This window comes from Camarhynchus parvulus, chromosome 1 (genome assembly GCF_901933205.1).
Source record: "Camarhynchus parvulus chromosome 1, STF_HiC, whole genome shotgun sequence".
Classification (NCBI taxonomy): domain Eukaryota; kingdom Metazoa; phylum Chordata; class Aves; order Passeriformes; family Thraupidae; genus Camarhynchus; species Camarhynchus parvulus.
In genome coordinates, this window is record NC_044571.1 from 111,105,880 (window position 1) to 111,118,757 (window position 12,878).

The following is a 12,878-nucleotide window of genomic DNA, read 5'->3' on the forward strand; positions in this document are numbered from 1 at the left end:
CATTTCACAGCAGGAAAGCATGTGAAGTACAAAGACACAGATTTAAACCAATGAGGGGAAGGCAGGTGTAAGTAGGGACATTTCCCCATTAATTCTAGCAAGAATGAAAGACACCAGAGAAACAGTAAAACAAGAACACTGAAAAGAGAGTGCTTGTATGAAAGAGAGCAGGAGGGAGAGAATAATTCTGGGACATGCAATAAATAATACTTGAAACCACTTGTCAAAAAATATTTTAATTTTAACAAAAGCCCAGCATCATCAGTCTCACACATCAGAAATTACAGGGTTACATGTAATGCAGTCAGGTGTCCTCAGAGAAAGTATTGAGTCCATGACAGAGATTCAGTTGAGTTTTCACAACTGTCATACCTTATATAATTTTTTTCCAATTTCACATTAAATATCAGTTATTTAATAAGTTATGTTGTTACCTATTCAACAAAAAAGGTTTCTCTATTTTAAGGTTTTTTTTAGTCCTAAATTAGTTTTAAAATAGTAGAACAGTACCAAATAGCTTCCTTCCCCTTATGAAGAAAGAACTCTTAATAAGTTACATAAAAATACTTTCACAAATCATCCCAGTATCTGTGAAAAGGAGTGATATAACGACAACATTAAGATATAGGGATCTTACATGACAAATCCCACTGTTCTATATATCAGCCTCCTCTAAGGAGTCTAAATTCTTTACTTAGGTCAACTAGGTAATATTTGCTCACTGTAAAATCAACTTGTTTGTTCATAAATACTTTTTTAGTGCTGGTGAACTCAGCACAGAACAGATTGGAGAGGATGTTAAAAAGGTTTTTTTTTTTTGTGGTTAGGTGTAACTTACTTTAACACAGAAATAATTAAGCACACCTTTCATTAATTTTCATTGTCTACAAATCATGAAAAATTTGTGTCAAGTTGTATTGCTTCTTTTTCATTCCTGAGTTACTAATCCAAAATTGCTGTCTAAGGCTTCCAGACCCCAAAATCTGCTCAGTTCTGCTCTTGAGGGGCACAAAAGCTGATGAATTGCCATTTGATTAGATTAACAAAGCTGAGTATTTCAGAATCTCAGTCAGAAAACATTTATCCTTCACAACATTCTCACTGAATTTACAAGACACTACTCTTCTTGAGTCAGATATTTTAGGTACTACTGATCTGCTTCTATTACAGAGTCAGGGCACATAATCAGCGGAGGAATTACCCAGAACTCATCCTGAGGTATAAGTACAGCTGGCATGAACACAACTGTATTCTACAGCACATTCAACAAAACAGAAAAATGGCTCAAAAAAGTGAGTTTATCAGCGTGCAGAGAAAATTCTTAACAGGATCTGGAAACTCAGCACATCATTTGCCACTGTAATACAGACAATGCTTTCCATTCCATCAGCTGAGCCATCCTGTAGAACTTCACCATAAAGTTCTAAACTAAACTGGTATTAAAAGTAAAATAATATTGGACAGTGCTCAGAAACATTATTTAAATAAGGCACTTTAGAACTGGACTAATCCTTTAGATTCCAGTAAACACAACACTTCTGAATGCACACTGTCAGACACTTTTCCAAATTCACATCCAGTGAATAAAATTTAGTTATTGCTTATGCACAAAGATTTTTCATTGTGACACAATTCAAGTTAGTGAGAAGTTAAATCTGCTTCATAAGGGTAGTACATGCTCATTAACAATGCAAGGTGTTTGATTTATTATATTATTAATTCAGCTCTACATTACATAGAAAAAAATAAATCTTTCATGAAACAGCCAAAGTCATTCATTTCCATATCAGCATCACCAAGGATCTTCTTCCACCTACAAGGAGTAAGAATAAGAGTGAAATGAATGCATAATTCATGTTGACTGTGCTAAAATATATTTGAAAGTTTTGAAGACTTGGTTTTATGTAGACAATAGAAGACAATTTCTTCAAAATCATAAGGACAGATACAACAGCAATTTTCTTTTGGAAGTATCAGCAATATTGCTGTAATCCCTTTAATAAAGCTTCAGAAATGCTGAAGAGTCTCACTACTATTAATTATTAGACCAAAACATCATCAGTCTTGCAATTAATTCAAACAGAGGACAGTGACTGTGCCAGTTCTACAGGAGTCACTCCTCCCTGTTACCAACAAGAAGTTTATAGGTGTGAAATATAATGAGAGTTAGCCTTGAAAAACTTCAGTACTTACTAAGGCTTGACACTGTAGTACTCTTCTGGTGTCACAATTTTCAATCCACCAAAGTAGTCCAGGACCCAAATATTGGTGATGTTGAATTTGGCAAAGAACCAATTGTGATCCTTGGGCCAACTTTCCCTTTCAGGGTGGCGAGTGAATAATGCTTTTTTGGCTATGTCTGCTTCTGAATCATTCACCTGAACAAAAACCAGGAAAATGTTACAATAAGATAGTCAGGTAAAGATGAGTTTTAGCTAAAAAACCTCTGCTGACTGCAATGTGTTTTTTTAGTCCAGCCATGTCTTGTCCCAAGGGGCTCATTTCTGTGGCTGAGGCTGCTCATCCTCAGCGTGGTGTGCAAGTGTGTGAGACAGGCAACACTTACAAAGTAGTGGATTTCAACATTAAATCAAAATGCTGCTTTTAGAGTTAGCATGAGCAAGAGAGTATTTCATCAACATAAGAATAAGTCTTTAAACAAAACACAAAACAGAGAAGTATGGATGTTAGGTGAATTATTATAATGTGATGTCTTAGGTGTAATTTCGCCTCCTCTGCACGTGCTCATTTAAACTGACAGAAACAGATACAACTGTGCTCAGAAACACACAAACACAAATGGGATGGTATAGCAGAATCTACAGAGAAGGAAAGCTGAAAAGTGTGATGGCACTTAATATACAATGTGCAGATATTTAAAGGGCGAAATCAACCATTTAGAGCTCTGGGTATAGAGTAAGAAAAACCACCCAAATAAAATCAACTCCATTATTAATGATAAACTCAGGAAAGCAACTACAAGACTGCTGAGTGCCATGTGCAAATATCAGAGCTGTGAAAACACCAAATAAGAATGAGGCTATCAAGTAAGAGAGTAGTGATGACTAGTTCTCATCCTCAATCATTATCCCAAATAATGGGATTAGGATCTTCAATGAGTAACACATGCAGTTCTCAATTCCTCCTACAAGACACCAAATACTGGTGCACAAAAGAACACTGCCCTGGCAGCAATGCCACCAGATCACACAATGCACACTTTTTGTCTATAATATCTGCAACTTTTTAGCTCAGGTTAGTATTTACTCCAACAGAGTCTCAGAAGCAGGCATGTCACACTGCTTGAACCAAAGAATTTAATTGAGCAAGAGAGATGTGAATGAAATACGAAGGTTTTTCCAAAATAATGGCCTCAGACTTCTTAGTTTCAGAACACATTAACAGGAATTTGGGGAGATTTCATGCATTATTGTCTCCCCAAATTCCTTGCTAAAAGCATGTCAACAGAGCTCCTGCAAAAGTCAAGGGTTAACTCTTTTTCCCTCACACAAACTACGAGCTGGCCTTTGGGTATCACAGCACACAACACCTCAGCATATGCTTCTGCGCAGAATTTCTCACCTTTCTCCTCTCCCTCCATTAAACAAATCTGTATTTGATGCACACAACCCTGCCCAGTGCCAGCTTTCAGCTGCTCACCTTTACAATGCTCCCAACGAAGATGATGTGAGCACAGAGGGGGTTCTGGGGATCATATTTGTGCTTCCTGCAGTAAGGAGTCTGTGCCAAAGACACAGTCAAGGAGGCATTTGAATTGACCTGAAATGTAAGAAGTAAGATAAGAGGTTTATGCTTACTTTTCTTAAGTGAAAAAAACGTCATACCCACCACATTTTGAGCTCTTGGTATTTTATTCAGCTCTTGGTACTTTATTCAGCTCAATAATACTGGCAGAAAGAGCAGAGCTGTCACCACCTTTCCCTAACTACATCTGAAAGGCTCCTTGGGCGAGCTCTGAATCTGAAATAAAGCCCAGTTCAGAGGTGTGCTGAAGCTTGTTAACATAAAATGCAAACATCACAGAACAAGACTCCTTAAAACTCTGAATTCAGCCCACCTATTTCACATGCAAATGATGATCTATTACAATTTACAGACACACAGGACAGTACAGAAGACAAGGACATACAGTGAGCTTCATCAGGTGGAAGGGCAAAGTGTTACTGAGAATGCAACCAACTCAGCTTCACAACTGTTGGTAAAATTACTTAGAACAAAAACAAACACCTCTTCATAACAGCCTCCTAGCTCTCCCAAACAGCTCTTTTGGCATTTAAAGTGAATTTTAGAAGTTAGGTTTGAAAAAAAATCGGAGTATTTAAGTGAAACACCTAACTTGAAGGATTAAAGAACCTATATCTGATTTTTTTCCTAAAAACTGATTTGGTGACCATGGCTTGAAAATCCAAACAGGGTTGCAGAATGCCATGTACTGAGGGTCATAATGTCCCAGCAAGGGAAGCTCCCCTGCTTTGAGAAGTTTCATTAGAAGGGCTCATGTCCAAGAGAAACCCTCCACAGTCACTTGAAAACTGCGGAGAGCACAGGTGACCTCGTGAAACAGAAGCAGCCACTTGAGAGAGAGGAAGTTGCTTAACTCCCAAAAAGCTGACTCACGATTACTCAGCACCTTCTCCTTGCCTGTGACTATCACGTGTCCACAGTTTCTACCCTGAAGCAGCAAAATAAGGACCTGTTGAGGAGCCTCCTGAAGGAAACATTGATTACCAGTTTATACTAGTGGGTTTTATGTTATTCTGAAAGCGAACAGCTGTATCTGGGATGGAAAGAAAGGTATCAGGCAAAATAAATCAGACTCTCTACAGTATTCAGACATATAATTCAACTATTTTAAGGTAACAAACTAAAACCTGACAGGGAACAAACAAAAATGATAAAACAGTCTGAAAATTACCATTATTTTGTGTTTACTAATATTGTAAGTTACTAAAACAAACAAACAAACCCAATAAAGGAGGTATGACTGCTATTTCACTAGGTTTTTAGTAAACTCTTGGCCACAAAAGCTCTGAGACAAGGCCAATTACACACTCAGAGTCTCAGCATGCCAAAGCTGCCTCTCCACGTGTGCTTCCCTTTACGGTAAGCTCCAGAGATTTAATAACTATTCCTTCAGCAGGCTCTGTAAGAATTCTCTTTGCTTAGGTGCCACACTGACAAGTTCCACTCCTCTTGACTTTGCTGTATGTGAAATCTCCTCTGTTCAAATATTCCGTGGTGCCTCATTTCTTTGCTCAGTGCTTCTGGAAGCTGCAGACACTTCCTCTGCCTGGTGCTGCCCCTTCTGTCTCAAGACCACGATCAGCAGGAACTTCTCAGGAGCCTTCCCGACTGTCATCACAGACAGTACTGCTCAAGGGCTAATAATTGTCCCCAGGGCTGACATCCACGGAATAGCCATAAACTAAAACACAGATGAGGAAGAATTTTACGCTGAGGGTGGCAGGGCTCTGGAGCAGCTGCCCATGGAGGTGGTGGAGTCTCCCGCTCTGGAGAGCCCTACCTGAACATGTTCCTGTGTCACCTGCCCGAGGTGACCCTGCCTTGGGCAGAAGGATCTCCAGAGGTCCCTCCCAGCCCCAGCAATTCCGCGGCTCTGTGAACCAGCGCGGTCACACTGCCTTGCAATCACCGCCTGCTGCTGAGCTGAGCGCCGGCCTGAGTGACCCGGCTGCTTCTCCGAGCGTCCTCCCTGGGGTCACTCCGGACCCGCGGTGTCACCGCCCCCCAGGCCCCGCTCACCTCCAGGTCCTGCACGGAGATCTCCATGTCGGTCAGGTACAGGTAGGGCACGCCGCTGCCGCCGCAGGGCCCGGGCGGGCCGTCGCTGAGGGAGAAGATGTTGGCGAAGGGGCGGCCGCGCAGCCCCTCCTGCGCCGACAGCGTGGCCAGCGCGCCCCAGTCGCAGCTGTGCAGGACGTAGCGCGCCATGCGCGCCGCCTCCTCGGGCGGCGGGATGGCCGCCACGGCCGCCAGCAGCAGCCCCGATGCGACCCACAGGAGGAGCAGCAGCCGCGCCATCGCTGAGGACGCGGACAGCGCTGCCCGCACAGCCCCGCACCGGGACATCCCACCCCGCACGGCGCCGGTCACCGACTGCCGGGCCCGCCCGCACCGCCCGCCCACCCGCCGGGAGGGGCGGAGCCTTGCCCTGCCTCACCAATGGCAGCAGTGCTGCCCGCCCCCTCGAGCCAATCAGCGACAAATTCGGGAGTGAAGAGCCACCACCCCCACTGTCAGCCAATAAACTTGTGAGGTCGGCGGTCCTCAGCCAATGAGAGCCGCTGGAGGCGGGTCAATGCGCGCAGACGAGGTAAACAACTGCGAGCGCGCGGCCCGGGAGGGGGCGGAGTCACCGGCGGCCCGGCAGCCAATGGGAGCCCTGCTCTGCGTCACCGAATTGATGGAAAAGACCCCAAAATCGCCGAGTCCGAACCGTGACCCAACGCCGCCGTGTGCCCCGGAGCACGGCACCGAGTGACACCGCCAGCCCTTCCCTGGACACCTCCGGGGCGGTGACTCTAACGCCTCCAGTGAGCAGCCCATCCCAATATTTAATCACCCGTTCTGTGAAGAAATTCCTCTGAATGTCCAACCTGAACCTCCCCGGCACAGCTCGAGGCAGAGGCCAAACCACCCCTGGGCACACCGTCCTTTCGGGTGGCTGTAGAGCAGTGAGGTCCCCCCGAGCCTCCTTCTCTCCAGACTCAACACCCCCAGCTCCCTCAGCGCCTTCTCACACCACTGGCGCTCCAGCCCCTGCCCCTGACTCGCTCCAGCCCCTCAAGGCCTTTTCCGAAGTGAGAACCCAGAACTGGACACGGCGTTCGAGGTGCGGCCGAGCACAGAGGGGCAATCCCTGCCCTGCTCCTGCTGCCCACACTATTCCTGCTCCAGGCCAGGGTGCCGCTGTTGGCCTGTTCGGACCTCACGGCGCTGGCCCCGTCCCACAGAATCCCTTTTTCCCTGGAGCGGGAAGAATGGAAGGTGGCGGCAGCGCTCCTGCTGGCCTGCGGGGGGCGCCGGCGGGACGCGGCTCCCGGCGCTGTCCCGCGGATGTCCCGGAGACGTCCCGGGATGTCCCTGCCGTGGCCCGGGAAGTCGCGGAGATGTCCCCGAGGATGTCACGGAGATGCCCCGGCGGCTCCCGCCCGTGCCGAGCCAGTCGCCCCGCTCCGACACCCCCCGGCTCGGAGCCGGCCCGTTCTGCGCGGTCAGAGTGATGTGGAACAGGCCATGGCGCCGTGCCCGGCCCCTGCTTTGTGTGTCTGGGGAAGTCTGTCACATCCTGGAAGTGTCCAAAACCCGCGTGGAGATGGCGCTTGAGGACACGCTTCAATGGTGAGCACGAGGTGCTGGGTTAACAGGTGGACTTGCCGATCCTAAAGTTCTTTCCCGACCATAATGATTCTGTCATTCTACAATCCAAGGGGTGGCACCATTGGCCCCGCTGTCCCTGCCCACTGCTCAATCAGCCTCAAAGGCTGGTTCTGTGGCACCACAGGTGTTTGAGGCCCAGCCTTCCCTTGGGAAAAGCCTATCCTTTAATCAGAGCAGCAGGGACTAGCTGTTTTGGGCCACAAAGCCCACAGAATGATTTGCCACTGGGCAGAACTCAGGTGTTCCCTCTTGCACACTGCAGGGTGTATGTCAGAGCCCTTGCTTTGCAAGGCTTGGTTTTGTCAGTTGAACACCATTCCACCTTCCACTGAAGGCTTTTTCCAAGCATTACCTACCCAAATAAACACTTAGCTTATTTTATCCATCACTTTGTGCTCAGTAACCTTATAAAGATTTGTATAAAGAGATGCTTTAAACTGGGGTAATACTGAGACTTGATTCAACTTGTCCTAAAAGATGGTGAGTTTTCATATTTCCACCTGGTTCCAAGTATGTCCACGCTATGTAAACAGCAGTGTAGCACTGAGAAAGCCAAATTAACTTGCACTGTGAGCACCATCTGCCCCAGGTGCCCCACAGCACCACAGCTTATAGCAGCCCAGATGGATCATCATGTTGGGCTGAACTCTGCAAGGAAAACACACCACCCATCCATTCCTGCCCTTTATCTGCTGTCCTGTACAGGCAGAACAAAATAATTTTTCCTCCAGTGTTCTCCTTGCCTGGATCATGGTTAGAGATCCCTGCCTCCTCTCCAAGACACATGGAGCCTCCTGCTGCTGCCTTCTCCTGGAGATGCTCAGGAGAAACTGAAATTTTCATGGGGAAAAAAAAAAAGAAAAAAAGGATGCTCTAATCCCCTGATGTGCAGCCACTAGGCCCTCTCACTTCCTCAGTTAGATCTCAGAGAAAGGAGAAGGATTCTCTCTGTTGTGCTGCAATATTGTCTAGGGGCTCTCAGCATGCTTGCATAACAGGGTCAAGAAAGTATTGGTAGGCACTACTAGTTCTCCTTTCCAAATCATGCGCCTCACTGCATTTAAAAGCCAGTGAATAGACAGTAATATCTCACCATAAATGGAGATACTTCCTCCAAGGTCGAGTTCATGGAATGATCTTAATTTCAGTGTGTTTTATATGTGATGGGCTTCAGGCTGTCCCTGGAGAAGATGTATTTTGGTCAGAAAGTGGGCAAGGTTTCCATCCTGGCTTGTGTCATGTTTTTGTCTGCCCTTTTCAGAGCTGGTTTTCCCCCAGCCAGCTCTCTCTGCAGCCAGCCTGGTTGCTGCATGGGCTGGGCACGGTTTCTCCTCAGACACAGCCTGGCTGTGCTCTGGTCCAGGCTTCCTGTCTAGGTCAGGCAGTCTGTCCGTGCACAGAAACCTTTCTGTGTCCAGATAACACTCGGGGGCCGTGCAGTCTCGCTGGGTGCAGCTCTTGATTCACGAGCCAGGGCGGCTCTCCCATCCAAATGCCAGCCAGGGTGATTACAGTCACTTGCCGCTGCCTGTGACAGAGGACACTGAGCTGTGAGTCAGCTCTGGCAAAAGCTGAAGCGCTCAGTGCTTTGAAGTGCCAATGCTTGCTGCCACATGAGACCCGCCATGCAAATTGTTTCTAAAAATGCTGGTTAGATTCTCTCCTGCCCTGCTGCTGCTACAAGTGGCACACAGCACAGACAAAAAAGACATTTATTTGTTCTCAGCCTCAAACTTCCTGAATTACCTTGGTTGGGAATTTAGCTTGTGACTTGTGACTCTTTCTTATTTTTTAGAAGATAGGTTAAGTTATTACAGCACTGGCCTTGTGCTCAGCCAAAAGTCCTTTTCCTTTTTTGACAGCCACCACACAGGCAGTGGCAAGGCAAGCTTCCTCTGTGCACAACCTGTTAGGGACAGAAATATTGTTCCATTTTCAGTCAGAAAATCCTGTTCAGTCAGAGCTTGGGCTGCATGCTGAGGAAGCTGCTGGTGAGGGCCACTGCTTGTGGTGCTGCTTTCTGGGACACTGAGAGATGGCAGTAGGACTGGCCTGAGAACAGTGTCATCAAAACCAGCACATATACCCAGAATTGTGTCAGCAGCCATGCTCTGGCTGGTTTTGTTGGTTTATATCAAGCCTGGCGTACTAAAACTAGTAACCATAGAGGAATTGCTCCGTCTGGAAGCAAGCTGTCAGTGGCTCATGCTGGTAATATTTGTCCCACCACTATATGAGTACAATGGGATGCAGCCATGCCTCTTAACACCCCAGCTCAGTTTGTTCTCTGAAGTCAAGCAGAGGAGGAGAAAGAAGAGCTCTCCAAAAGCATTCAGGTGCTGCAGGAGATGACACCAGTTATCTGAACACCACCCACCAGCCCCTGGTGGGACCAGGGTGATCCACCTCGTTGTGATCTCATTATTACGAGGTGAAATGCTCCTTGTGCCATACAGCATTTTTAAACTTTACTCTGCTTAGGGACAGGCTTTTGCCCAGAACCTGGCAATTAGGAGGCCCTAATTAAGAAGCCTGGTCAGTCCGAACCACGATGTTAGCACTCAGGCACCAGCTGACAGTCAGGAATATGTCAAATTATTTAATTTTTCAGTCAGTCTCTACCACCTACTTTTTTACATGGCCAGCACGAAAAACACACAAACTGACATTCCAATTCAGCTTAGTGAGAGCCACTTTATAACCTTCCATTTAACTCCCTTTGGTAACGGGACTTTCCCACTGACATCAGTTCCCAGGGGTGCAGAGAGCCTGGCACACGTGTGTGTGTCCGTGTGTCTGTGCTCTCAGAAGCGCTCTGCTGCAGCTGCAGGACCCGAGCACAGAAATGTCAATGGTAGGGAGCGTTCCAGCTGAGTTCATTTCCTGCTGGTAAGTTCCCCAAGAAGAGGGCGAGGCTCAGCGTCCGTGGCGTTGCTTTGGTGCTGAGGGCCACGGGCAGGCAGCTCGGGGCACACTCAGCAAAGGGTGGTTCAAAAGGCGAGTTTCCCATAGAAAAAACTCTGCTCACGTTCGCTTCCTGTCGGCTACCAAGTGACAGACCTGATGTGTAAAGGCAACCCAAAACAGGATGTTGGCTTTTCGAGCTGATTGATCTTTGAAATGCAAATGTTGTTTCTTTGGTGGTTACCTTATCCCCCCCCCCCCTTTTTTTTTTCTGTTGAGAATTGAGTTGCTTGAGTGGGAACAGAAAGGGCTGAAACCCCATTTTCAGGAGGTCAAAAGCCCAATATAGTAACAGCTGCTGGTTAGTGGTGTGAATTCCAGGAAAGGATGTGGGTAACAGCAGCCAAGGCCAGGCAGAGAGGTGGACAGAACGACCTCAGATACTGGCACTGACAGGTGAGCTGTACTAAAACCCTCAACAAATGTCTTAACAAAGCACAGAGTTGCAATCTGTCCTGCAGGAACCCACAGCTCCCTCCACCCTTCGCTCTCCCACCACCCTGACAAACATACCTTCCCAGATTTGGCAGCTAGGTAGACACACCCAAATGAGATAACTGCACGGACACAAATGCCAGAGACAAAATTTCAGATGCCCTCCAATGCACTTTTAACTAACTGGCTTTTGAGTAAAGCATAGCCATGGCTCTGCATGTCCTTTTTGTTGCTCCCTCTGAGCACCCTGCAGAGGCTCCATTCTCCATCCTTCATAATGCAAGAAGCCAGCAAATGTTGTCCACGGTGTTTCCAAGCATGGCAGAACCCCTTACACCACCTGTTTTGAAGGAATACCAGGATGAAGGAGTTCCTTGCACCTCTCCCCCACGTGCTGCCTGTAGCAGGAGTGCCAGTCATTTTTGCTGAAGCAAACTTGCTGTGTTGGCCTCACATGTCCTGAAAAGAATGAGACAGGAAGCTGCCAAATCCAGGGGGCCACAACTGCAGCATTTTCTCAGTCAAATGAAATTTCTCCCCAGAGCCTGTTTTAATGGCACTAGTGGTGACTGTATTTTTTTTTCCTGCAGAGCAGAGCAGATGTGGAACTTTTTTTTGGATACTAGAACAAGTGAGTCTCATAGACACTGCTATATCCCAGGTTTGTAAGCAGGGATATACAGAAGGATGCAAAGAGCTATACTTGAAGATACCTCCAAATACTTGCAAATGCACATCATGTGCAACACCCAGTTTCTCTGTAGAACCTCCCTTAACAGGGTTTGTTTCAAATTCTTGCAGCTAAAGTATGTGGGTTGTTTGTTCAAATTTTCTAGTGGTTTTCAGTCCAGAAACAAGAGAGAAGAGAACAAATCTACACCTCATGTCTTCCTGTCTGGAGAAAAACAGACACCATATCTCTGCGCATTCACCCCTTGCTCCTTCAGGAAGGAAGATTTAGCATGGAAAAGTATCAAAAGTAGAGACAAAATTATAAAAATGCTCTGAGTACTGCATACCATGCCCAGAGCAATGGCATTTGGGAATCCTGCAGGCAGAAAAGGTTTGCTTTGTGGCGAGATACTTGGAGGCAGAAATAAATGGAGTGAAGAATTGTGGTGGGGCAGCTGCAACAGCTTTTGCTTTACTTATATGGGTGAAGCGATACTGCCTCTCCCTAGCAGTTTCCTTTTCTGTACACCTAAGCAAATGGTTTCCTCTGCACACCCCTGAAAGCAGAAAGAAAATACTGAAACAGCCCCTAGCAGCAGGAAACAGTTATGGGAGGTGTGACTTTGACGGTGTGTTACATGGCAGATATCTAGAAAACAACACTTGCAACCCATGTCCAGTGAAATCCCTCAGCCTGAAATCCTCTTGCTGTCCCCACAGCAGGCAAAGCATGGGCAGTAGAAGAATCCTGCCCTCTCTGCCTCAACCCTATTTCTCAGTTTAGTTTCTATTCCCTGTCCTAATGCACCATTGTCAGGAGTTGAAGAAATCAATAGGATTTCCAAACAAGTGGTAGTTCCATTTCCATACTTATTTGAGATTTTATTTTCTTATATCTACAGTTGCAGCATCTTCTGGTTGCTTACAGCAGAGGGGTTTCATCTAATCCATCTAATCCAGTGTTTCAACAACAGAAGATTAATTAGTCCTCTTGCCCAATCTCCAGATTGCAGCAACTCAGCCCATCATTCTTTTGGCTAAGGACAGAGTGACTATTGTATATTGAATCTGGGAGATAATTGGATCACAATTTAAATCTGCAAATTCCACAGGAGTCCTGCAGCATGCAGGACAGCCACAGTTAACTGCACTGGAAGAGCCACTATCGGTAACAGGGAGCTGGGGTATCATGATGCTCACATTTAAATCCATGCTGGAGCGTTTTCAGCCACAGCCAGCAGGGACTTGAGAAACACTGCAAAGGAGAAGTATGCATCCCTTCTAGAAAACATGCTTTAACTCTCTTCTGCCCCCAAGGTACCGTGCCAAAATGACGATATGACATTGTGTCACTTTGCAGCTGCACTCAGGGCGAGGAAGCCAGC

The 12,878-nt window shown here is 46.6% G+C and overlaps 1 protein-coding gene across 2 annotated transcripts; it reads right to left on the reverse strand.

The window, feature by feature from the left end:
* Positions 1-220: 220 nt before the first annotated feature.
* Positions 221-6,125, reverse strand: CREG1 (cellular repressor of E1A stimulated genes 1). Of its 2 annotated transcripts, XM_030950374.1 has the most exons (4): positions 5,785-6,125; positions 3,661-3,780; positions 2,194-2,378; positions 221-1,813 (listed from the first exon to the last, which is right to left on the reverse strand). In XM_030950374.1, coding segments are annotated over exons 1-4 (633 nt in total). In that variant the 5' UTR covers positions 6,112-6,125; the 3' UTR covers positions 221-1,812. The 2 variants fall into 2 exon arrangements, with proteins under 2 accessions (XP_030806234.1, XP_030806243.1); XM_030950383.1 differs by lacking the exon at positions 221-1,813 and having other exon boundaries at positions 2,193-2,378.
* Positions 6,126-12,878: the final 6,753 nt, after the last annotated feature.

Coding starts and splice junctions, on each gene's coding strand:
- CREG1 (XM_030950374.1), bottom strand. CDS start 6,111: ATGTCCCGGTGCGGGGCTGTGCGGGCAGCGCTGTCCGCGTCCTCAGCG. Junction 3,781..5,784: donor TCTCCGTGCAGGACCTGGAG/GTGAGCGGGGCC, acceptor CTTACATTTCAG/GTCAATTCAAATGCCTCCTT. Junction 2,379..3,660: donor TCGTTGGGAGCATTGTAAAG/GTGAGCAGCTGA, acceptor GTTTTTGTTCAG/GTGAATGATTCAGAAGCAGA.